Source organism: Periplaneta americana, chromosome 7, assembly GCF_040183065.1.
Source record: "Periplaneta americana isolate PAMFEO1 chromosome 7, P.americana_PAMFEO1_priV1, whole genome shotgun sequence".
NCBI classification, from domain to species: domain Eukaryota; kingdom Metazoa; phylum Arthropoda; class Insecta; order Blattodea; family Blattidae; genus Periplaneta; species Periplaneta americana.
The window spans coordinates 54,017,029-54,044,955 of NC_091123.1; the positions used below are offsets into that span (position 1 = coordinate 54,017,029).

General features: G+C 34.5%; 1 protein-coding gene across 1 annotated transcript; it reads left to right on the forward strand.

Annotated features, from left to right (window-relative positions):
- Positions 1-4,478: 4,478 nt before the first annotated feature.
- LOC138703101 (UDP-glycosyltransferase UGT5-like) lies at positions 4,479-27,804 on the forward strand. The gene is made up of 5 exons (XM_069830687.1): positions 4,479-4,537; positions 10,876-11,716; positions 15,123-15,348; positions 20,493-20,712; positions 22,732-27,804. Exons 2-5 carry the CDS (start codon positions 10,895-10,897, stop codon positions 23,012-23,014), a joined length of 1,551 nt encoding a protein of 516 aa, XP_069686788.1. The 5' UTR covers positions 4,479-4,537; positions 10,876-10,894; the 3' UTR covers positions 23,015-27,804.
- Positions 27,805-27,927: the final 123 nt, after the last annotated feature.

The following is a 27,927-nucleotide window of genomic DNA, read 5'->3' on the forward strand; positions in this document are numbered from 1 at the left end:
AGGTAACTTTGCTTTATAGTGTAATACTGTTTTGATCAATTTATTGATTACTTTTATATGGCTAAAGATACCATCAATCCAACATACTATGTCACACTCAATCTCTTTCCTTGGGATATCAATTTCTTTATGAATAATGTGTTTCATTCACTTAGTACAGTATAGTTGTGCTACTATGGAATTTATACGAATATTCCTTCTTAAATCTTTGTTGTGTTGTTAACGTTTAAAACAAAACTGCAATATTAATAAATTGATGTAAATACTTTTGTTTTGCAAACAATATAGATACTATCAAAGAGAAAGAAGCCATATAAAAATAACGACATAAAATTTCAAGTTCCTTTTCAAGTTTGTGCACCATTGTCTTCTTAATCAGACTGCTTATTCATATACATAATCCTTCCTCCTTCCATACCTAGCGCTTGATGCCCGCGTACGACGCCATGGTCAGAAAAATGCGCTTGCTTTCACATCACTGTTGTATGCCATCATTGAGATATGTTTTGTTATGAATTAAAAAATTGTTAAGTCCATTACAACTACTTTTTATAATGTTCGAATATTTTTCACATTCACTGTAACAATAATGATACAGCCAGAGCGATATAAATGTAGTCGTCGCTATGTTTCTGTAATATATAAATTAATTACCTTATTATTGTTTCTAGGACTATTCGGAATTTTTAACAGCGTTATAATAAATGAGGAATTTCCTGAAATAAATATTGTCATTATTATCGAAACCTTACGCAACGTAATAAATAGGGTAACATTATTACTATATTTATACTGGCTGTTATTTACGTGACTAGTCATATTATTTTACAGTATCACAATAGCATAATTTTGTAGTTTGGACAGTAACGCCACACGCAAACAAATACACAATAGCTATTATTGTGTTTGGTGACGTGTGACATACATACAGTATAGAACAGTGTGTGTATATATATTATTAAACTGACCTTTGAAATGGGCTTAAAATTTAAAATATATCAATAAAACTTAATGCATTATGTTTGATGATTTAAACACGAACACAGTGACATGAATAAAGTTAATTTACATACACCTGTTACTTACATAAAAATTTAAAACTGCATATTAAGTAAAATTCATGTAACACTGTTGCTGGTACACTTAACCCACTGACAGAGGGTAGTTATGTTTAGATTCATAGTAAACAAGCATGCAGTGCGCACAGGGTTGTCTTTCAGTGGAGGTTACTTGCTATTAGTCTGTCATTCAGAATTGTGTACAATGGAGCGTCGTAAGGAGCTCAGTTCCGATTTAAAGATAGTTATTGTTCGCCTGACTCTGAAAGGCTATTCCTATAGAAAAATAGGTAAAGTTGTGCATAAAAACATTCTACGGTACAACACATTGTAGAAAAGTTTCGAAATCACGGAACTTGGAATAACTTGGCAAGAAAAACCAAGCAAAAATTGCTAAATGCACGTGACGAGAGATTTATAGTTAATCAAGTTGTCAAATATCCAAGAATAAGTTTTCCACAAATTCGATTCAAAATTGAAAAGTCTTCTAACACGAAGATCAGTAATCAAACTATTAAGATTCATAGTTAATCAAGTTGTCAAATATCCAAGAATAAGTGTTCCACAAATTCGGTTCATGATTGAAGATTCTCCAAACACGGAGATCAGTAATCAAACTATTAAGATTCACAGTTAATCAAGTTGTCAAATATCCAAGAATAAGTGTTCCACAAATTCGATTCATAATTAAAAAGTCTTCAAACACGAAGATCAGTAATCAAACTATTAAGATTCATAGTTAATCAAGTTGTCAAATATCCAAGAATACGTGTTCCACAAATTCGATTCATGATTGAAAAGTCTTCAAACACGAAGATCAGTAATCAAATTATTAAGATTCATAGTTAATCAAGTTGCCAAATATCCAAGAATACGTGTTCCACAAATTAGAGTCATGACTGAAGAGTCTTCAAACACAAAGATCAGTAATCAAACTATTAAGATTCATAGTTAATCAAGTTGTCAAATATCCAAGAATACGTGTTCCACAAATTACAGCCATGACTGAAGAGTCTTCAAACACGAAGCTCAGTAATCAAACTATTAAGATTCATAGTTAATCAAGTTGTCAAATATCCCAGAATAAGTGTTCCACAAATTCGATTCATGATTGAAAAGTCTTCAAACATGAAGATTAGTAATCAAACTATTAAGATTCATAGTTAATCAAGTTGTCAAATATCCCAGAATGAGTGTTCCACAAATTTGAGTCAGGATTTAAGACTCTGCAAACACGAAAATCACTAATAAAACTATTAAGATTCATAGTTAATCAACTTGTCAAATATCCCAGAATACGTGTTCCACAAATTCTATTCATGATTGAAGAGTTTTCAAACACGAAGATCAGTAATCAAACTATTAAGATTCACAGTTAATCAAGTTGTCAAATATCCAAGAATAAGTGTTCCACAAATTCGATTCATAATTGAAAAGTCTTCAAACCCGAAGATCAGTAATCAAACTATTAAGATTCATAGTTAATCAAGTTGTCAAATATCCAAGAATACGTGTTCCACAAATTACAGTCATGACTGAAGAGTCTTCAAACACGAAGATCAGTAATCAAACTATTAAGATTCATAGTTAATCAAGTTATCAAATATGCAAGAATAAGTGTTCCACAAATTCGAGTAATGATTGAAAAGTTTTCAAACACGAAGCTCAGTAATCAAACTACTAAGATTCAAGGATAATCAAGTTGTCAAATATCCAAGAATAAGTGTTCCACAAATTCGAGTCATGATTGAAAAGTCTTCAAACACGAAGCTCAGTAATCAAACTAATTAAGATTCAAGGTTAATCAAGTTGTCAAATATCCAAGAATAAGTGTTCCACAAATTCGATTCATGACTGAAGAGTCTCCAAACACGGAGATCAGTAATCAAACTATCCGTATTGTGTTTTGGAAAAATTGTTACACCATGGCAGAGGACCACGAAAGAGGCAGTAAATTAGTGAGACAAATCAAACTCGAAGATTGGACTTCGATAAAGAACATGTTGGTAAAGATGAGGAATTTTGGAACAGGATGATTTGGTCAGATGAGACGTGATAAGTCTTTATGGTTCCGATGGCATTTATAGAATATGGAGAATGCTCAACACAGATAACGACAGAAACAACATATTACCTACAATGAAACACGGGGTGGACGCATATTATTGTGAGGATGTATGTGTGCAAATGGTATGGGGAATATTGAGTTCAAAGGTGGAATTATGGATAAGTATGTGTACAATAACACTTTAAAGTCAAATGTTGGGCACAGTGCACAAAAAATGGGGATGCCACGTATGTATATGTTCCACCAAGACAATGACAGTAAACGACAGGAGTTCAGAATTGTATGCTCAAATCAATAAGGATCGACTCATAAAGAACATATCCTAACAACTGCGAACACATCCTCAATCACCACACTTAAACCCTATCATACATTCGTTGGAAATTTTGAAAAAGAGTGTGAGAGAGCAGAAGTGTACAACCAGAGGATTTCAAACGTGAAGTGAGAGAAAAATGGGCTAAAATCTAACCAGAACAATGTAAAAACTTGGCAAAATGAATGAGAAGGAGATGGCAAGCAGTAATAAATTCGAAAAGATACTCATTGTTTTTCAAAATTGTAAATAATGAAAGTGTACAAACAAGACTATTACATAGAAATTGGACATGTTTTTGTTTATTATGTTTTGTTTCATGTATTCAGAATTTTATACTTAATTATTTTACTTTAATGTATTCAAAAGTTCATGTGTAATAGTTCTCTCATTTGAAAAGAGATTAAATTATATATTTTCATAAGATAAATTAGCGTTTTATTTGTAAAATAGAACTGTACAAACAACACTGTTATATACTGAATGTTGAATTAATTCCCGAACAAGAATCGATGCAGAAAAAACATTATTATGTGCTTTTATACTGTAAAGACATAGAAATGGTAACTTTCAAAACAGTCATATTTTATGAAGAATTTGTGGGAAAAACAGTATACATTATATAGCAGTAATTTATTTTATAATTTGTAGAGAAATGAAGTATTCATTCATTACACTAGTCATGGGTCATAAAATATTTTCAAAGCAGCTGTAACATATCAGTCATATAATCGCAATATATAACCAGTGTGCTAGTTTATAAAGTTGTGGTTTATTCAAAAAAAGCTTACATTTCTATCCGTGCTTCAAGGAAGGCTGTTCCAGTAAGTTATTCCTCATTTACTTACCACAATATTTATATATACCTATTTAAATACGCAGAATTTATAACATAAACTCTATGTGCAAATACCGAAGTAATCTTATTCTATTCTTGATGAAAAAGTCTTACAATATGCACACCTATGCCAAGTAAAGAAAAGATTCGATATTTCAGGTACCAATTGCCACAGTTTCCAAGTGTCTAGAGTGGTTGCTCAAGGAGTACGCCAGTGGATGGACGCACAAATAATCTATCTGATCTGAAGTTTTAAATATGTAAGTGGGAAAAAGGCAAGCAAACGTTTTTCATTCTCGATTACACAATTTAACACTTGTATGTCACTTTAAATACCAGTTATTTTGCATGGTTGTGAAACTTTGACTTTCACTTTGAGAGAGGAACAGAGATTAAATGTGTTTGAGAATACGGTTCTTCGAAAAATATATGGGGCTAAAGGCTGGTTCACAATAAACCGGGAATGAAAACGGCAACGAGAATGAGAACGGAAATATTGTTAAAATAAATGTTTTTAAAGATGAGCATTCACAAGTAAGTATTGTGAACGCTCATATTTAAATACACGTATTTTAACATTATTTCCGTTCTCGTTCTTGTTGTCGTTTCAGTTCTCGGTTTGTTGTGAACCGGCCTTAAGAGGGATAAGTAACAGGAGAATGGAGAAAGTTACACAACGCAGAACTGTACGCATTGTATTCTTCACCTGACATAATTAGGAACATTAAATCCAGACGTTTGAGATGGGTAGGGCATACTTTAACATCCAAACCCAAAGTAGGTTTAACTTTAATAAAAACCGTTTTTCACAGTAAGAGGATTCCACTGAGAACAGAATCCGGAACTTCCTTCAAGGGGATTCCCTCATTCGATTTACTCCAGAGAATTTACCTGATTACCTCTGCTACAATGCGGGTGCAGAGTCCTGGAGTTCCTCTCCCCTGATTTGCTGGAGTTAGAGTGGGGTCAACTTATAAGAGGGAAGAGTTTGAAGCCAACCTTCATACTTCAAGTAATAGCGAGGATCATTTAGAGAGATGCGACAGCCCGCTAAAATAGCTGTCTCTAGTTGACGTTATGTTTCAGTACTTATATACTGGCTCCAGAATACTCGAAATTTTTTTCGACAAATTCAATAAAGGATTTTTTGCACATAAATTCAAACGAGTTAATAGCGTGTCACAAATTAACAAAAGAAAATTTTGATTTGTGGATACTATTGAGAAATTTACAATAATATGAAATTAAGTTTTACTTTGCACCATTTAATAAACTTAAACAACTACATAAACGTGAATAAAATTTATAAACACAGATTTAATAGCTGTTTATATAGGTTTTATCATGTGAATAACCATCATAGTTCACTGTTACTATAACAATAGTTATTTCTGTTATTTGTATTGATCCAAATATACACTATTCATGATTGGCTACTACTTTGTAAAATCTAAGAATTTTTGGTTCATTTTTCAACTAAATATTAAGCAAATAATAATCACTTTAGGCATTTTAATAAATGGATAAACACCTACTTAAATTATTTGCACATTATGAAATAATATGAAATTAAGAATAATAAAAATGATTAGAATTTATTAACAAAGGAAGATTTTATACCACTTGCAGTATTATTAGAATACTTAAAATACTTTTTCAGGTGGGTTTTACCCGAAAGAACCCACAGGGTTTTTAAACCCTAGTTTTTAACTGGACGAAGCACGTGCATCTAGCAAGCGAAGAACTTGAACGGTGGCTCACACTACTCTTGTTTCGTAAAGTGGGACAGAACAAAACATGAATCACTTTAACAATTGGACGGAGTTACGCAATAACAGTCCAACCGACAAAAACATATTTTCGAAATATTCACCGTTGAAGTAAGTTTCGTTATTAATTAAATATTTTATGCACGAAATATTGTAACATTCATTCTATTACAAAAAAATTAGCACTAATAATAATGAAAAAGACTAACCGATTTTCAATAACAGACCGGCAGTTGAATTAATATTGCAAAGCAATTAAATTAATTAATTTTATTCACTAAACGAATTTTGCTTATAAATTTCGTCAGAGTACAGATATCGCATTCCTAATTTTTTCCGAGTTGAATAATTCAGCCAACAACAGATGTGAGCAAATATCTCACTTTTTTTTCAAAATGTCGGTTGGTCTATTGTTGCTTATCTCCATCCAGTTACACTAATATTTACAATTTACATTATTTACACTATGTACACTAGAACTCGCTATTTTTACACTATAATAAAGAATGTAGGGCTACACTGATCAAACATTATTTACACTACTAAGCTTATGTATGTTTTATGTATTGTAATGCAAGGTATTTTACTTCATAGTAATATGGCCTACTTTTGTTTGTTGTAAATTGTGTACAAAAGTATATAGATAATGTTTAATCAATGTAATTCTTCATTCTTTATAATAGCATAAACAGTGAATATAGCGTATTTTAGTGTATACAGTGTAAAGGGCTGTTAGATATTGACTACTTTCAGAATCCGATTGTCACAAAGACTGCTTTTCGTCTCTCCGTAGAATATGATCTTTCTTTAAACATTATTTTTGTAGAATATTTATTTTTAATATTATCAGTTTTCCTTCATTATGTTAATCATTCCTTCTATTAAAATTGTCTTATTTAACACTAAACTGTAATAGTTCAACACTTAGAATAATATGTAACTAAACACATCTACATTTTATTATTGTTATTATTATCATTATCATTATCATTATTATTATTATTGACATCATCGTCCTTCCTTGCAGGTATTAGGCCTAGTGGCCTGTTACGGTCTCCGTCCATCTTTTCAGGGGGCGTCCCAAAGATCGTCTTTCATGTGGTATATAGCGGAGAATTTGTCTTGGGAGTCTGGAACAGTCCATCCTATTAACATGGTTAAGCCATTTTTGTCTATAGTGGTTGAGATGTTCATAAATAGGTGTAATTTTCAATTCCTTTGTAATTATTTCATTCCTTTTGTGGTCAAGCAAGCTGTAGCCGGCAGTCCACCTTAGAAATCTCATTTCCGCAGTTGTTAGGCGTTGAATACCTGAGTTTCGGACAGTCCAGGCCCCCACTACCATACATGAGGACAGGCATTGCTAGAACTTTATATGCTTTTAACCTGGTGTGTTTTTTTGGTTTTCGTGGTTGTGAAAACCTGGTTGATGGTTCTTAAGGCTCCATTAAAATGTTTTCAGATATATCACTAACAGGTAAATATGTGAAATTATAACCTAACAGTCTTACTAATAAACAGTGTATAGTTTTTATACGAGACTTATGCAGAGTTGAGTCAGAAAACGTTACTAATAAACCGTGAATAAGCTATGGACGTATAAACAGGCTGTAACTATACAATGGGAATTGCTTTGCAGTAGTTATACACACGAAACCCCTTGTTTAAGCGTTGTATATACAGAAAAAAAAGGCCGCCCACCTAACAGCTGTTCGTATCGACTGTCATTTTATGATGATGGTTACCTTGTAACCACAGAAGAACAAACCAAAGATCATACAATTATTAGAATAATATTGCTGTAGCTTGTACTCTTTGACCAAAATGTAGTGTGGTAATCGTTTAGAGCCAGTTATACTATCGATATTTAACACACCACACTAGAGCGCTCTACCGGATGCAATAGAGGACCTCAGATATTCTATTACCTTTCATAACGAAGTAATGACGAAATTATGACGTAGGTGTGTAACAGTTACACTGTTATACACGACATATGTAGTCATTATTAGTAAGGAATTCACACACGACATATAAACAAGCTACTCATTGTATAAGACAGTTAAACGTCTGTATATAGGATTTTTATTAGTAAGACCGTAAATATTTAAATTAGTTTACCTGTTCTAACGTATGGGTTCCAATGCAAATTTTATATTATTATTATTATTATTATTATTATTATTATTATTATTATTATTATTATTATTATTGCCCTATTATTTTCTGTATTGATGTTACTTATAGCCTATTTGATATGTATTTTTATGCTTGATGAGTGAAAGAGATGGCCTTATAACCTTAACTCTGCCATTACCAGTACAAAGAAACAAATGAGCAAATAAATTAAATTGTAGGAAGGTCATCATAGCATCAATATTTACTTACTTCTTACAAATGGCTTTTAAGGAACCCGCAGATTCATTGCCTCCCTCACATAAGCCCGCCATCGGTCCCTATCCTATGCAAGATTAATCCAGTCTCTATCATCATATCCCACCTCCCTCAAAAATCCATTTTAATATTATCCTCCCATCTACGTTTCTATCTCCCCAAAGGTCTTTTTATTTATCAGTAGTACAGACTTCGAGCTTTACTTCTGAATTATGAATCTAACGTTAACTGCGGCACGAACAAGATGTGAGTGTTCCCTGATGGTTCCTGTGCCACGCGTCAAATAATGACGTGACGCCAATATAGTGTATTAACAACTAATGTTATCTCTGTACGCAATGAAGCAGAATACAGTCCCTACTAATAATATGTTACACTCGTTAAGTTAACAATAATTTGTGTTCGTTGTATCATAGCCATAATCAAATTGCACAATACATCCATCTAAGTAGAACACATCACTATCTGCGATCACAAATACAGCTAGGCCTAATTAAAAACAGATATGAAAATTCTAAACACTGAACTGTAAAGTCAGAAACTAAACATACCGGTACTAGTACAATACATAGACTCACAAAAACACATCCTCAACACTCAACTCATCCTGTTTGTGGTAGAGGAAGTGTCACAAATACGAAACAGGGATATAAATATGAAATAGTGTGATATACGACCTAACACGTGTTGTATTCTAGCGGAATTCTTCCAAATTACTACGTGCTATTACCACAGTCTGATATATACAGTCACGAAGCTTGAGTTTATGAGGGTACTATGAACAATAGACTGTGCAGGTGCTCTTTCACATTGTCTGTAATGAGGCGATAGTAGCGATCCTAGTAGTTAGCAACTATCTTATGGATGCATATTTACTGCGTATTGAGTTTCCTGACTGTGTGTGTGTATATATATATATATATATATATATATATATATATATATATATATATACTTTATTTTATTTCATGGAGTGCAGTTTCATAGAAAGGACTTTGCCGACAGACCTTCTACTGCCCCCCCCCTACTAATTGGTTGTCATAAATAAATGTCTTCCTTACTGTGACGGAAATCTTGTCTTCTCCTGTTAGTAACCAATCACAACCCTTGTTCAGAAGAATTGACAGGCTCCCGTCAAATCCACGTGGAGGCAGAGTTGTCGCATCTTTTCCGAATTCCAAGAATCCCGTCAGTTTCGCTGTCTCATTTCGAGGGTCACTAGGACTGTGGCAACTATGCAATGTTGGGACGAGGGGACAGGATGGAATTGTCAAAAGTGCTTGTATAGGAAGTCATAAATCTGTAAGTGGGTGTTTAAAGTAGCCACCGAACTGCACTCCTTGATATAAAATGGAGTATACTAGACTGATAATACTCTCTTTCGCGGGACTGTGTTAGTTTGCAGTTACAAACTGGTTCAAACATGTATCATTATTGCGTTTTCGAGGAAAATGAAAATTTTGGCGGTAAGTTATTTTCTTGAATATATATTTTCTTATTTTTCAATGTTAAATACTAGTATTAAATCATATATTACATTCTTAAAGATAAATCATCTACGTTTATAGAAATGTAAATATGTTTAATTTATTTCGTTTTAAAATTATTATGATATATTTTGAGGTTGACTTACATCAGTGTGGCACAAATATGAAATATTATTATTATTAGTATTTCATCATTATATCCCAGTTTTCTGTTTCGTTACTAGTGTTGGCACCTGTAAGAGTAGGGAAAACCTGGAATGAAAAGGCAATGCAAGAAACCATAAAACAATTTCTTGAAAAGACGTCAGAGACTACTGTCCTGGATTCAGTATTACGGTTGGGGAAAACAAACTTCTAATGAAGGTGCTGGATGCTTGTTCTGTGCTTTTCTTAGTAGAGTCCAATTTGACTTTGCAATTTCGTTAATCTTGAAATTTGTCAGTAGTATTCGATATTTGTACCTCCATTTTCATGAAGGAAATGTTTTAGATTTTGAGGAAATTATTATTATTATTATTATTATTATTATTATTATTATTATTTTACATTTTATAACATCTTCCGAATTTCTATGTCCGGTGTATTATTCACAATGACATTCAGCAATAATCAGAACGATACTTCACGTTCAGTATTCAAACATGTAGGTTCCGAAACCAAAAAAACAAACAAACAAACAAAATTGTATTCCATATTTGTACCTCTTCCTCTAGTATTTATTTCCTCCTTATATCCATCCTTACCTATCCTAAAAATTACATAAGAAGAATAATGAAATATTATGTAATGCAATTGATTTTATAAACTGCTACCCCACTTTTTATTACACATCAGGAATGAACTGAGATTTCTGTGGAGTTCTCATTCATTCCACTTTCTCCTTCTATAGTAGTCTTACCAACACCAATAATATTTATTACTCAAATTTGTTTCTCTTACTACTTCCAGATGGGTTTATAAATAAAATATGAAGACGAGCCACGTATTCCTCAAGCTGGTTATATCTTTCACATCAGCTAATGCGGCACGCATTTTGGGAATCTTTCCTTTGCCTTCATTCAGCCATCAAATTGTTTATAGAATTATGATGAAAGAATTGCACTCTCGTGGACATCATGTGGTTGTCGTCACAACTCATCCCATGCGAAACTCAAGTCTCGAGAACTACACCGAAATAGATACATCCGATACAGTTCCCTTGTGGTCAAAGAACTTCGAATCTAGTACAGTCAAAGATGAAGACACACATCAGAAGAAGTTCACTCGTATTTTAATGGAAGCTACTGAAATGATGTGTACAATTATGTATAAGAATCAAACTCTTCAGACAATACTCTTGGAGCACAGTTTTGATTTGGTAATTATAGAATGGCATTCAACACCTTGCGCATATGGGTATGGTTACTTTCTATCCAGCCCTATGGTTGGCATCTCTTCAACTGGCACTCTAGACAATGGCCACGATTGTGTTGGAAATCCTACACATCCGGCTTATATACCTAGTGTATTTCTATCCCATACTGATCATAAAACCTTTTGGGAAAGAGTTTCCAGTGTTTGGTATTTTATGTGGTACAGATGGTTGTGGCATACCACAGTATTACCAAGACATGATGCCATTGCAAGGCAGCAGTTTGGAGACTCCATGCCATACATCGGAGATATTGAGAAGAATTTGAGTTTGCTGATACTGACTCTCGACTCCTTATCTCTGTACAACCGACCAAACGTCCCAGCTGTCGTCGATGTAAGTGGATTGCATCTGCAGCAACCAAAACCTCTACCACAGGTTAGTCGAGTATATTTCACTTACCATGTTTTAAACATTTATAGTACACATATAATTTTGTACATCTTGATTACACAACTTTTAACACTGTATCACTTCGGAATATGTATGATAAAACTTTCTTGTGTTAAATTCTAACGTACCTTGTTTACATGTTTCGACCTGTTTATGAGTCATCCTCAGAACTGGTTGTTGTTGGTCTTGGAGCCTCTTGTTTTGTTTCCTGCGAGGGTGTGTTCGTGTGGTATAATGTAGAGTCAAAGAGTGTCAACTCAATTTCAGAACACACACACTCTGACTTTACATTATACCACACGAACAGTCCCTCACAGGAAACAAAACAAGAGGCGCCAATAACAACAACGACCAGTTCTGAGGATGACCCATAAATAGGTCGAAACATGTAAACAAGATACGTTACAATTTAACACAAAGTCGTATCATACATATTCCGAAATATAGTTTGTAATTACATACTCAGAGATACAATATTAAAAACTGTAGAGGAATATAAAAATGTGAATAACATCCATCTTCATATCATCACATATGAAGATAAGGTTCATGTGACTTTCTCCAGTACCAAACATTTCAACCTTCACCTTCACATGTTACATATTCAACTATCTGTAAATTTGTTTGACGTACTGTTCTTATTACAAACTGTGTGAATAAATCTTCGAAACAATTCTTGTTTCTTATATTTTCTTATTAGGTGGACATATTATATCACTTCTATTAATTTAAATATCCAAAATATTCAGGACGAAATTATGTCAAGACCGGGTACGAAGACAAATAATAAAAGAAGAGCAAGCTGTGCAAAATATGTAATGTAATACGAATATTGAAGCTATAGCTAAATAAACTACGATAACATAATAATTTTATTTTATTTGGAAAAAGGATAGTTTAAGAAGTTTAACTACTGCATTTCTTTTGCTATATATCATATACGAAGTAATATGAAGTTCTTGCCTTTACTGGCAGTATGTTTACATATAAACAGTATCTGTGATATAATTATTAAATTTCAGGGTAGCCAATAAAATTTATTTCTATTCAAGCCGGTAGCCTATATGAAGAAGGTAAATCGCTAGGAACGTAACAATTTTATTCTGAGCTTCTCAACTTCATAACAAATTTCTTTTTCCCTTTATGGCTTACACTTCTAAAAATTTAACAATAATAATATTCTTGTCACAAATACGGTGGGACTCTAACTATATGCGGTTAAAACGACAACTCACCTAAATCTATGAAATCACAGGGCACTTTGCAAAGTAGATAAATAAAATTTCTAGACAATATTTTAACTTATGACAGATTTATCCATGATACTTTAAAGATTCTCTCTCTTCATGATCATCATTATCATCATCTTCAATAAGTAGTAGAACCAGATCACTCCAAAGTGATATTCCTAAGTCCTTACTGTATTTCAGTCAATTGATTAGGGTCTAATCGTCCCCATTTGGCACAATTCAAATTGTGGAGGTTACAACGGACTGTAGCCTTAGACACTTAAAGACTTGCTGACAATTATCACGGCTACTAACCTCATTATCTAGAATAGGTTGTCTTCCTGAGCAACGTTTCTCTGTAATGGTGAGATCTCTATTACTAATTCCCTTAAAACATTTCAATATCGTTTCAGTATTGAAGCACAATTGTCGTCTACTTCACATATTTATTCCGCTACTGATTTTACACTCGCGAATTGCGATTGTGTCCCCGCATATTTCCAACGAGGAACTGGAAATAATTTGTACTGCATATCGCAAACAGAAGATATTTCATAAAATGTTTGTTGAAAACTGTTTGAAATTGATCCAACAGATATTAAACAAATTCTCAATTGCCTAATAACTAAAATGAATACATATTTTATAGGAAAGTATTTTCAGACATTCTTGGTCAGTCTGTATGACTCTCAAGTCAAATGTCTTCATTGTTCTTTTGGCCTTCGTGCCGACGCGTCTCGAAGTTCTCTTGTAACATAATGAAATACTGAAGTTGGTAAAATGTGTGATGTTTCCAAGCACTCAAAACGTTATTTAGAATCTTGAGCGTCACTGAGTATATAATTCACTGGAAATTCTTTACCTAATTTTAGATTTATTAACAGGACCTAGTATAAACACCTGTCTCAAAACTACAGTTGTGTTTCTTCCAAACTTTGAGAATAATACCTGCTCAAAATTGAAATTCCACTCTGATATGAAATCGGTAGAAAATTTTGTATAAATTATACTGACAAAATATTAGTCAGTAACCAAATTATTCAAACTTTTTTTGTAATTTGGCATCGTAATCAATTTTGTGCTATCTGGAAGCATTTTCTACCCCATCTAGAGACCATAATGTAGCAATCATACCACTAAACTTAGTCTAATCTGTAGATTGACTGCCGACTGGTGAAAGTGACTATTAATGAGCCGAAAAAAAAACTAAAAAAACGACACCGAATTACTAATAAAACTTTAGTGCGATTTATAATCTATAATTGCCGACATACTACTAAGCTAAATAGACAAAGTGTGATTCTCACACCGTCTATATTACATCTTCAGTTGTTTGCTAATTTACAAGGTATTTAAAACGGTTGACTGAAACTGAAGAAGCTTATAGAGGATTTAAAGTACAACATTTTTCTAGTAGTGCCCTTTTGTCTTCCAAGTAATCCTGTCAGGACAAGCCCGTAACATCAAATACTACATTGCGGATGTAATCATAATTTGCGCCTGAACTCCCGTCACAAGGTATGAATAGGGAGTTATTCCAGAGCTGTTAAAACCGTTACACTTATCGCGTGTCAGTAGATTTAGATGCAACAGTCGGAACATCAGCACACTTCATTCTTGCTGTATGAAACTTACTAAATATCGCATATCCCGGGTGTTTGATCGGAAGAGGAGGACCGACTGAATGACCAGCCAGCTCCCCTGATTTGATGTCTCCGGACTGCTTCTTTAAGAGGCGTATCAAAAGCCTCGTGTATTCGAATCTGTGTAAGATTCAGAAATACTTTTAGACACGATAGTTGCAGCATCTGATGTGGTTCGGGGGGTACATGGGGTATTTGAGAGAGTGTCATGACTGAATTGAATGTGTTTGAACAACTTTTAGTGTAACACAAAATTAATTATTTAGTTCATGTAATCTTTACTTAAATTTACGTACAAATGATTATTGCTTCATTGGTATGTTATCCATTAAGCAGGTAATGTCTGACATTCACAGGCCAATACTGACTTGGAATTACTTCCTTGATCATCAGTTCCTATTGTAAAATTGTTGTACACCAAATCCTCTGTAAGTTCCTTCAGTTTGAGCACAATATTTTGAATCACCCAAAAGTGCGAATAAGTTAAAAGTACAAATCAGTGTTTCGAATAACCGGCAGGACCTGCAAGAATTCCTTGACGGAGCATCAGAAGGAGTTATCTACTTCAGTCTGGGAACTAACGTTAGAAGTGACGGAATGTCAGCCGAGAAGAAGCAGATATTCCTCGACGCGTTCTCAGAACTGCCGCAATTCACAGTTCTATGGAAGTGGGAAGGTGATGAGTTACCAGGGCGACCAAGCAATGTCAAGTTGGTCAAATGGCTTCCACAGCAGGATGTTCTAAGTATGTAAATATGCAAGGCGTTCAGAATATCAGAGAGACCACAGATATGACTAACCATTTAGCCAATTTTAAAATATAATAACCGTTTGCATGACTTATAAAAAACGAAACATTACTTAAGGAAATAATTCGTTATTTCCTGAAATAATGAGTAATGCCGAACTAAACGGTATGCAGTCGTCATTCTTCGTGTTTCATAAAGATTTGAGGGGTTACAAAACTTTATTACAAGTAAACTATTGAACTTAAGTTAATAAAAGCAGTCCAGAACGAACAAGCAACTCAAACAGTTTGTGTTTGTATATTTTGTTAAGCCAAGATTTCAAATTCCTGCCGCTAGGCCGTTTTGTTTTGTACAAATGAATCTCGTAATTCTTATTGTTGTGAAATGGTTGCTACACGGGTGGAAAAATCATTCTGCTTTTTGGGATTTCACACTACTAAGTCAGTGATTACCGCCCTACGTGCATTACATATAAAATTCGAAAAGAACCCATCTAGCGAAAATTAAATTTACTAATAATTGAAAGAAACAGGTTTTCTGTGCAAAGGAAAATCACCTAGACACCCATTAACTTCAGAGGAAGACAGGGATCGTGTACAGACATGTCTTGAGCGCAACCCACAGAAATAAACAGAAATTGTAGATAGAGAACTGGATGTCAAAACAACATTATGGCCTCCGCGATCACCGGACCTGACACCGTGTGACTTCTTTTTTGTGCAGTTACATCAAAGACAAGGTATTCGTCTTACCGATGCCGCATAATATAGGAGACCTAAGGCAGCGTATCATCGCAGCGATTGACACTATCGACTGGTCCATGTTGCTGCAAGTGTGGCAAGAACCATTCTATAGTGTGGATGTGTGGTGTGTTAACCATGGTACACACATTCAACATTGGTACATAAAAGAACCTGTTTCAATTCCTTGTTCGTTCTGGACTGGTTTCATTAACGTATGTTCAATAGTTTACTCACAATAAAGTTTTTTAACACCTCAAATCTTTATAGAACACGGTGTATATATAAATAATATCAATGTAGATATAAATGATTACAATATAAATTAACCAGTCTTCATTCAAAACTTGCAGTCAACAATGACGTAATCGTTTTTGCTGCAATATATGCGATTTGTTGACGGATCTGGACTCTTTGCTTGCTAGCCCGGCATCCCGCGCGATGGATGTTGCCATAGCAACTGAATCACCCACATTCAGAAAGAAGTTTTAAATTTTTTTGTAAAGTTTTATAGGATACAGCACTTCATTTTATTAAAGAATGTGTTGTCTTTACAACCTTATTTATATTCATTCATACTTCCTGATGTCCTTCACTGCAAACTCAGAATCCTACCTCTTTGTCTCCACATACGATCCATATACTTTAATGTTGTCTGTCATCTGATATTATCATCTTATTTTCCGAACATTTTTTTTTTTTTTTTGTCTTTCCTTCGAGTGTATTCTTCAGTAAGGAGTTTCTTCATAGCGAGTAATCCTGATCAGTTTCAGCAGTTTCTTTCTTTAACCACTCTTTCTAGCATAACTTATTATTTTTTTTTTATTTTGTCTGTCAATTTCATACAATCCATTCTTCTTCATATCTACATTTCAAACGCTTCCAGTAGTTTCTCTTCACATTGTCGTAATGTTCATGTTTCTGCCCCATACAAAGTCACACTCCATACAAACACTTCAATAGTCTCTTCCTTAATTCTTTTTTCCAGATGTCCGCAGATTATGCTCCTTTTCCTATTAAAAAGCTTCCTTTGCCGTTTCTATTCTCCTTTTCACTTCTTGGAAGCAGCTCATATTACTGCTTATAGTACACCTAATATATTCCAAGCTGTCTACTTGTTATGCTGCCTAATTTCGAATTCGCACAATTACCCACTTTATTTTTTTTTTTCTTCTTCTGATGACTATGGTCTTCGTTGTGTCTGGATTTAACTTCATCTCATACTGCTCACACTGTCATTTACTTCCAACAGCATACCCCTTAGTATCACCTCCTCTTCCTCTGAGTGGCGCAGTCGCTAGAGTACTGGCCTTCTGTACCCGAGGTTGCGGGTTCGATCCAGGCCCTGGTCGATGGAATTTAAGTGTGCTTAAATGCGACAGGCTCATATCAGTACATTTACTGGCATGCAAAAAAAACTCCTACGGGACAAAATTCCGGGAGACCGGCGACGCTGATATAATCTCAGCAGTTGCGAGCATCGTTATATAAAACAGAATTTAAAATGCATTGTCTTCTCTTTTGATTACAACGTTATATCATTAAATCTTATGCATTTTATTCTCCTTCCTCCTACTATCACTCCTCTCATATTCTGAAAACAGTTCTTCATTAAATCCTCCCCCAAGTACATGTTGAACAGGCTAGGTTATAAAGGGCATCCTTGTATCGTACCCCTCTTCCATTTCCACTTACCTCCATTATTTCTTCTCCTATAATTTATTCAATATGTTCATCATAATTCTCCACATTCTTCTTTAGATTAATTTCGTTCCTATTCAAAGAACCTTTTTTTTTCGTAAAATTTGCATCAAACCATATGACGACACTTTATCGTAATAATAATAATAATAATAATAATAATAATAATAATAATAATAATAATAATAATGGCTTTATTTAATGCTAGGCTACGTTATCTAATTTCGTCGAACACCATAAATATGAGAGACTATTTACAGCAGTGACGTCAACTGATGCCCACAGGCGCAAGCGCGCGCTTTAGAACTCAGGAGAGCCTGAGCGCTTTACAGCGGAAAGGAAAGAGACAGACGAAAGAGTTAGTATATGTCGCTTGATCGAGCTACAGTATATACAGGGGATGGCCAGCACTGACTCATTGGATGAAGGGAAATAAACTTATTAAAACTGTATCCATGTTAATTTTTAGATTAGTCTGAGAAGTATAAGTGCATTATAAGAATGTAAGTTTTAATTTTAATGCTAATTTTTCACAAGTTTCCTTTTTTATTCAAAAGGAATGTTTTATCAACTTTTTATAGAAAAATGACATTTTAAGAGTTTTACTGGCAATGAAACAATGTTTTCTATATATCGTAAATACATATTACTGAATATAGTGTATTACAAATTTTGAAAATATTCGCATGGAAAATTTTTTTATAAGGAAATGAATTAGCAAAGCAACCATTGTTACATCATAAACAAAAGATATGTGCCCATGTGTTGTAAAAATGTCAGTTCTATAGCTTCAGCAGGTTTCGAGAAAATAATTTAACATTCTGATGATAGGAAGTTGCGCACCAATATCACCTTAAAAGCATAATGCGATGAGAGTTTTGTTATGTAATATTAGTTACATTTAAAAATATACCTAGGTAACTTTGCTTTGTACTATAATGTTATTTTGATTAGTTTATTGATTACTTTTATAATGCTAAAGATATCAATTAATTCCAACTTATATGAGATACTCAATCTCTTTCTTTGGGATATCACTTTCTTTATGAATGATGTTTTTCATTCACTTAATGCTGTATAGTTGTACTACCATGGAATTTAAGTGATTATTCCTTCTTAACTCTTTATTACTTATTAACGTTCAAAACACAACTGCAATATTACGAAATTGGTGTTGGTAGGTACTTTTGTTTTACAGACAATAGTTAAAGAAAATATCAAACAGAAAGAAGCCATATAAAAAAACGACAAAAATTTCACGTTCCATTCGAAGTTTCTGCATCACTGATTTATAAATCCAACAGGCCTAAAACGAAACGCGATCGTTCCAGAATTTTCTTTTTCCGTTTTCACAGGTTTCCGTTTTACAAAGGGTTGAGTTTTGGCAAAACTAAGAATAAATACTGCAATATGTTCACGGTAGGAAGAACACAATGAAGAAATAATTTGAAATAAAAGTTACTACGGCACTTGCAAAGTGAATTTTATTTTCATAATTATTAACTTACGTAATTGCAGCCCCTCTCTCTCTCTCTCTCTCTCTCTCTCTCTCTCTCTCTCTCTGCGCTCTAGTTTCTTGGCCCACACATCTTTTAAAGTGCATTGCCGCGACTTTTTTTGAAAGGAACGTTGTAGGATTTCCCTCGCGTCCTGCATCAGTTCAGAGTGTAGGCCTAAATTGCGCTCTGATCCATCGGTTGTGTAACTGAAGTTGTGTTTGATGGAAAATAGATTAACTTCACGGTAGACAAATCAATCCTTGGATAGCATTGTCTAAAAACAGTATGACCTTACGACCTTAACGTTTCATTGCTCCATTAAAATTATGAAGTCACTCTCCCATGATAGAACTGGTCATCTAGGCTTTTTTTTATTAAAATATCACAGTTTTACTTCATTCGCACTGTTATTTAACACTGTACTCAGAATAAATAAACAAAAATGTGAAACTAAATTGACACTACACTATAATTATTCACAGTTTTATTCTACTCGCACTGTCCTTTATCACTGTATCGGCTTGTTAGCACAAAACTGAGAATACATGAAAGAAAATGCAAGGGGGTTGGAAGACATAACTGTACAGGAAGGTCACTAACCTACCCGGGTCCTTGACAATAAGCACAGAATAGTGACACGGTTAGAGAAGCTTCACCCCCAACGCCTGACAAAGAATAGCGAAAGTCTTCCAGATCATTGCATTCACAGTCACACAAAAAATTATGTCATACTTCGTACAGAATTATCGCAAAATCAAAAATGGTTTGAAAGAATTTAGCAACAGTTACGCTTAAAATTATCCGTTTTAGTCATGTTTTTTTTACATAAATGGTGGCCAAAAATTGATTCCGTTTTCGCGTTAGGCATTTTCTGTTTTATAATATTATTTTACATAGTAAATCATTCCGTCCTCACATTTATTTTTCGTTTGTGCAGGTTTCCTTTTCATAGAGGATAGGTTTTGCTGTTCATAATCCTTCCTCCTTCCATACCTGGCGCTTAATGCCCGCGCACGACGTCAAGGTCAGAAAAATGCGACTGCTTTGACATCACTCATTTACAGTGTTATACTTCTAGCTATATACAACACATGCTTACATTAACATAACTGCGTACCACTTCAATAAATAACATACAATGATTAGGTTTAACCCTGCGACATAGATCACGAGCGTGGCCTGTTTTCTCCTGACTTACAGGTCACCGAAACATCAAAATGTTTATATACCAAGGAGGACTACAGAGTACAGAAGAAGCAATTCAAGCTTGTGTGCCTGTAATAGGAATTCCGATCTTCGTGGATCAAGACAGGATTGTAAGAAACATGGCTGAATTTGGAGCAGCAATCTTCGTGGAATTCAACAATCTAAAAAAAGAAGTGATATTAGATGCAATCAGTGAGATAATTTGCAACAAAACGTAAGTGAATAAGAACTTCATGCTTTTTTCATAAAATAACAGTAATTATTACTTCCAAATAAATTATAACACTAGCAATAAGGACTATTTTCTTTTCAAACCATTTTCTGCGGCTGAGTTGGTAATAATAGTAGGCCTATATTATGAAACAAATTTATAATGTTATAATTTATTGCACGAGTCAATGTTTACGAAACTCGCTTCGCTTGTTTCCTATTTTTAACAGTGCAATAACTGTATAACATTATAAACGTGTTTCATATGCTATTTTCTGTACAACAGTATTATGAAACAATTGGGGACGTAGTTGCAATAAGGGCCCATAGCTCCATAGGTTGTTATATCCACAAATTTTCGTTGAGAAATGTTGAACAGTAATGCTGATAAACCTGTTTATTTTAATATATTTTATATGCCCTGCAATGTTTTTAAAAATTTCAACTCTATATATCTCAGAACAGTATTTTGGAGTATGGGCCCTTTTTCCGGAGAATGCATAAATCGATTCTCCGTAGTTTCTTTGTTATACCCACAAAGTTTCCTTGAGAAATGTTGAACAGTAATGCTGATAAACCTGTTTATTTTAATATATTGTATATGTCCTGCAAGTGTTTTTAAAAATTTCAACTCTATATATCTCAGAACAGCATTTTGGAGTAGGGGCCCTTTTTCCAGAGAATACATAAATCGATTCTCCGTAGTTTCTTTGTTATACCCACAAAGTTTCCTTGAGAAATGTTGAACAGTAATGCTGATAAACCTGTTTATTTTAATATATTTTAAGGGCCCTGCAATGTTTTTAAAAATTTCAACTCTATATACCTCAGAACAGCATTTTGGAGTATGGGCCCTTTTTCCAGAGAATACATAAATCGATTCTCCGTAGTTTCTTTGTTATATCCACAAAGTTTCGTTGAGAAATGTTGAACAGTAATGCTGACAAACCTGTTTATTTTAATATATTTTATATGCCCTGCACTGCTTTTAAAAATTTCAACTCTATATATCTCAGAACAGCATTTTGGAGTATGGGTCCTTTTCCCGGAGAATGCATAAATCGATTCTCCGTAGTTTCTTAGTTATATCCACAAAGTTTCGTTGAGAAATGTTGAACATTAATGCTGATAAATCTGTTTATATTAATATGAAGAGTTCGCAGGAAAAACGATGAATGTCACATTTCTGTTAAGGATAAGATAATGATCTAATTGAGTCTATAACTGCAAGATGTTGTGCTCTTTCTATAGAAAATAAAGCAAAGGATTACTGTATTCGTGGCGATAATTCTCCTTTTTACCATTTTTCATAAGAACATTAATGTGAAAAAATGGTTACAGACTGAAGAATTTTCAGTTTCTATTAACTTTTCCTACCACCTATAAAAAAAAAACAGTACACGCATTACATCTAATGATGACATTCGAAAAGAACTGAAAATATTCAAATTAACAGAAAAAAGATCTCAATATAGGAACGATTTGATGCAGCATCTAGAACGGATGGAAGATGACCGCATTCCAAAATAAATTTAAATTATAAACCGAAAGGTGCAAGGAATGTTGGCAGACCGAGAAGGAGATGGATACAACACTTGTAATTCATGCGACCGGAACGAGCCAGTTATAGCTTAAGCCCTGATGTTGATGATGATGATGATGATGATGATGATGATGATGATGATATTACATCTTTCCACGCTCTACTATGTCTCTGAAGATGTTTAGCACTCCACAATTTCAAATTGCAAAAACTATCCGTCCTATTGTTCATCTCGTGTGTTCCTCACAACTGAGCAATCAATGCGGGGCGTTTATGGGCAGCTACGCTGTGCACTGCCGCTTCTACTCTACTTCCGCGAGCGTGGAAAGATAAAATGTATCCACTGTCTATACCTTTATCTGACAACTCCTACAGACAGAAATAATATCGACAAACCAAGAATATAATCATGTTCATTCAGTATTCGTATTCATAACTACATAACGATGAAATCTATATGTGTTCGTGTTACAATTACAGATATAAAGAAAACATGAAGAAACTGGCGAATCGGCTCAGTGATGAGGCTGACAACTCCATGGACCGTGCAATATGGTGGATTGAGTACGTCATCAGACACAAAGGCGCAGCTCATCTCCGCTCAGCAGCGGTTGACCTGATGTGGTACCAGTACCTTCTGCTTGACGTCACTGCTTCCATCATTTTCGTGTTTATTTTAACATCCTGGATTGCTTACCGTGTCATTTTATTTCTCATATCAAGAATCCACTCTCGAGTAAATGTGACATCAGGAAGACTATGAAAATATTGGATCTACGAAATAGAACACTTGTAAGAATATTGAAATTCATTTGTTTCCATGGTCTCCTTGGAGATCTGTTTTGAATTTAGGCCTATGTAGATCTGGAAAACGAAATGAATACACACTATTCGTATAGTCTTCATAGTTCTTCGTGCGTTGAATTATTTTCTCCAGCAATGAAAATATTTACATTTTTCTGTATTCGCCGTTAGGTATTATTACCAAAGAGAGCAGATGGGGTACGTTATCAGTGGACACAAGTTTACAACACCGAGAGCTTTGATTACGTCACAAGGTGGGGGAAGGGGTCTTACCTACTAGGTACAGTCATTGTACGCGCTGATCTCTCTGATGTTACACGTGCTGTCTGAGATAGTTTTGAATACCTGTGCATTTCTTGGGGTATTTGAATTTCCTGTCTTCTTTATATTGTTCTTTATTGGTCCTTCTACAATATTTTCTGTATTTACTTTATTTCCTATCGCAGTCCTTCTAATTTGTCCTACTTATGTTTACCGTAAGTGCAAAACATTATGAGAACAATGTCGCTGTGATCAATCAATTTGATGCCAATGCGAACCAGGCAGTTCTCACTGTACAAATGTTGATTTTTCCACAATTACATGATGATACTATATTTTGTTAATCTGTGATAATTTTAAATGTGTATCTAAAACTATAAAAGAGTTAGAATCTTCCGATTTAACCATAGAAGAAGCAATCAGCTTAGTAGAACTAGCAAGTCACTCAGGCCCGATTGTATAAACCATTAAATCTTAGATCAGAGGTTAAATTGATCCTTGTTTCAGCTGAACTTGGAATATTGTGTTGTATAAAGTCTAATCTGAGATTAATTTGTCTCAAACTAAAGTCAACTTTGACTGAAGAAATTTCTCCGATTAAGTTAGATGATCCAAGTTCAGTTATGTCTTTTCTGTTTGAAATATACGAGTGACAGATTGTGCAAATAAAATATCCATTATTATTAATATTAATAGATATGATAGGTACATTTATATATATATTTCTTTCAATTTCTTGCCTTAATACACAAACAATCTTATATTTTATAAGGCTCTATCGTGTTCAACAGTATCAAATAACATAACCTATAATTATATTATGTTTATAACAACCATTAATTATTAATGGATATGATAGGTACATTCATAAATTTTCAATTAACTGTATTACTAAACGAAAATTGTCGTTTTATAAAGCTTTATTATGTTTAGCAGTATCAAACATCATAACCTGATAACAACTCGGAGAACAGTCAACCTTCTTCTTATTGTCCGCCATTATTTACATTGCACAAAAAACCAGTGTCTCCAACAGAGTGTACGGAAAGTCGCCAAAAAGTAGTTGTAAAGTAGCTAGATTTCTCATTATCAACAAAGAAAGATTAAATTTTGTCACTATGGGGTGCTAAAAAGGTCACTAAATCCCTATTTCAGCAATATAAAAGTTAAAAGAAATTGTTGTTGAAAAAGAGTTAAAGTCGCTAGATTGGCAACACTGAACAAAACTGTATAACATGGTCCGCGCATCACGTATTTCACCTGTTTAAGCGATGTTGCCAAATCCTTTTCACGTGAACTTAGATTGCATTTGAACCAAGGTAATTTGATTGCAGAAAAGTTTTATACAATAGAAGAAGTGTCTGAACTCGGTTCACTTTTCGATCTTCGATCAAAGTTGATCTTTAGTCAAGGAGTTTTATACAATTGGGGGGTCCACACCTGTGGAGTAACGGTCAGCGCGTCTGGCCGTGAAACCAGGTGGCCCGGGTTCGAATCCCGGTCGGGGCAAGTTACCTGGTTGAGGTTTTTTCCGGGGTTTTCCCTCAACCCAATATGAGCAAATGCTGGGTAACTTTCGGTGCTGGACCCCGGACTCATTTCACCGGCATTATCACCTTCATATCATTCAGACGCTAAATAACCTAGATGTTGATACAGCGTCGTAAAATAACCCAATATAATAATAAACAATTGGGCCTCAAACAGATAACGGGAGGGATTGGTGGAAGAGTGCAACAAAGGTTGGAAAATATCGTAGCAAAGAATACAGGTTATTCAGTAATGTGTGATATGGTGGACAAACTATCAAGGCACGAAACAAATGGAAATAGTAACATAGCATATTTCAAGTTCGCCCCGATCACATCATGCGATGTGAAAAGAAGTTTTTCTCACAATCAGTATAAATGCTGCTTCACGGAATATCGTACCAAGTTCACCTCTGAACGCTTAATGAAGTGCGTATATTGTCGTGCACTGTAACAAAAAATGCAGTCATGAAGAAGAGCAAAGTAGTACAAAATAATATACTGTTTTCTATGTTGTATTTATATACAATATTATTATGTGTATTAATATCTTGTAACACAGAACTATGTATACTTACTTACTGGCTTTTAAGGAACCCTGAGGTTCATTGCAGCCCTCACATAAGCCCGCCATTGGTCCCTATACTGAGCAAGATTAATCCAGTCTCTACCATCATATCCCACCTCCCTCAAATCCATTTTAATATTATCTTCCCATCTACGCCTCGGTACATAACTATGTATGTTGTAATTAAATGCACAATATAAACAATACGTTACTTAATATTATAAAGTGAAATTACTGCATAGTAAAGATAATTTGCTGCAGGAACTGTACTACAGTCGTTGTTATTGTAGCGACACGATGACATTCACCCCCTCCCTTCCTTGCTCCCTAATACATTACGATATAGTGCGTGTAGCAGTTAACTCAACGGTTTACGTACACCAAATGCTCTCTCTAATTATTACAATAGCCCTTGATCGTTCTTTAGTTTACCTGTCACACAATATGAATGAACAAGTACGCTACAAATTATTGGGTTGACCAAAGCTTTTATTTTAAATGAATAGAACACAACTCAAAATATTGTCGTACATTATCTATGACTCTCGATCAACGCTGGCTAGTTTTTAGATTCCGCGTCTGAAGAAATTGCTGGTTTGGAGTTGATGTAGCCAAGCCAAGTTTGTAAGGCATCTTCATTGTCAAAGAAGTTCCCTTCAATGTTGTTGGAAAGAGATCGGAAAAGAAGAAAATCCGAGGGCGCACCGAGACAGAGAATCCCTATGGAAATACCTGACATTCGCCTTATAATCCGAAAAATCTCGGAAAAACAAAACCCCTACCAGGTACTCAAATTAACCGGGGTTCGATCCCTAGCCTCGGAGCACGAGTCCCGTTCGTTTCCCGCTAGTTGTTCCTTCATTTTAGTCATATTTCATCTCATGCGGTGCAGGAAAAGATAGACTGGAACACATTTCGAACCTCTCTAGTAATGTGGTTAGCATGGCATAGGATCATCACTGACAACACAGCACAACACATAACAAGGAATATACATACAATCTCGTGGACGAAAGATAACCTCTTACATTACCCACAATGGCAACGAATCACAGATCGTTTAGTTGGAAAGAGCATACCCAATCCACAAAAACAAATCGGCGAAAGAATTCTATAGGCCTACATAATACATAAAATTAAATCTATTCGCAATTTCCCTTCTTGGTATAAAAATAAAAGACGTAAGCCTTTAAGAATTGTAACACCTTGAAATAAAGATCCTTCTATGTGTGTGCGTGCGTGAACATGCGTTAATGATACTTCTTTTGGCTCCTGTATTTCAAAGCTTGTGGAAAGTTTTTAATTAAACTTTTACGGTATATCACTAAAGATTTCATTAGGTTTCTGACTAAATCGGTTCAGTGGGTGGACTATCTTACTGGAACAAAATTACATTCTGTTTTATATACGTGTAGGGTATACTTAATGCAAGAGTCTTTCCAGGAATACGAGAATTTGCTGAACATGAGTTCTAAAAGTAAGAATTACATAATATGTACCACTACCACTATCATTACCGCCAAAACCGCTCCCCGTGTTTTTTCTATTAAAGATCTAGATTTAATTCTTGCATATAATTTAAATTCTGGAAAATGTGCGTCAGGAATCACACCGACAGCTGAATTGTGGCGAGAGGTGACAGACCAGTAGTGAGTGATTTCATAATCAGAGTGCACGGTGTATCACAATAGCAATGCCCAAGAAAATCGAGTCTTTTTGGGAGGGGTACATAACAACCTTTTCCGATGCCAAGTACAGTAACGTGAAAATCATAGGTGCCTGCAGAACACGTGGTTTCGTTATTTCCAAGACAGGCATCTTGTGTGTACCTAATAAGACTGGCAAAGCTCGGATGGGATTAATTCCAGGATGGAAAAAGCAAGCAAATCCACTCTCCGTCACAAGTCGGCGCACCCAACGAGATGATACAAATTAATTCTATTCGAGCTTTACCATTCCCATAAGTACACAGAAATACCTTTCTTGAAAATACGAAACCTCGTTTATTGCAGGCTTCTTCATTTTTACTTAACTGTACTTGGCACTGGAAAGAGTCGTAATGTACTCCTCCCAAAAAAGCTCGATTTTCTTGGGAATTTCTCCTGTGAGTCGTCGTGCACTCTGACTTTGAATCACTCACTACTGGTCTGTCACCTCGCGCCACAGTTCAGTTGTCGTGTGACTCCTGACGCACACGACGTCATTCAAATTCATTATCAGAGATCGGAAACAACCCTGTAGACGAAGTATACGGACAACCTGAGTTATTTTACGTAATTCAAGAAATATTTTCAGGATGAACATGTTTTAAAATTACTTTATAACAGTTTAATACAGAAAATTTGAATATGTTTCTATTATGTTGTCACCTTTATATAAAAAAAAATTATTAATTACTGTACATAGAAATAAATTCAGAAGCGTTTGCTTCGATATGTATAATTTAGGAAAATAAATATGATAGTAATTAACAACAAAATGCATTATTAAAGGAATTTCATTATGTAGGCCTAA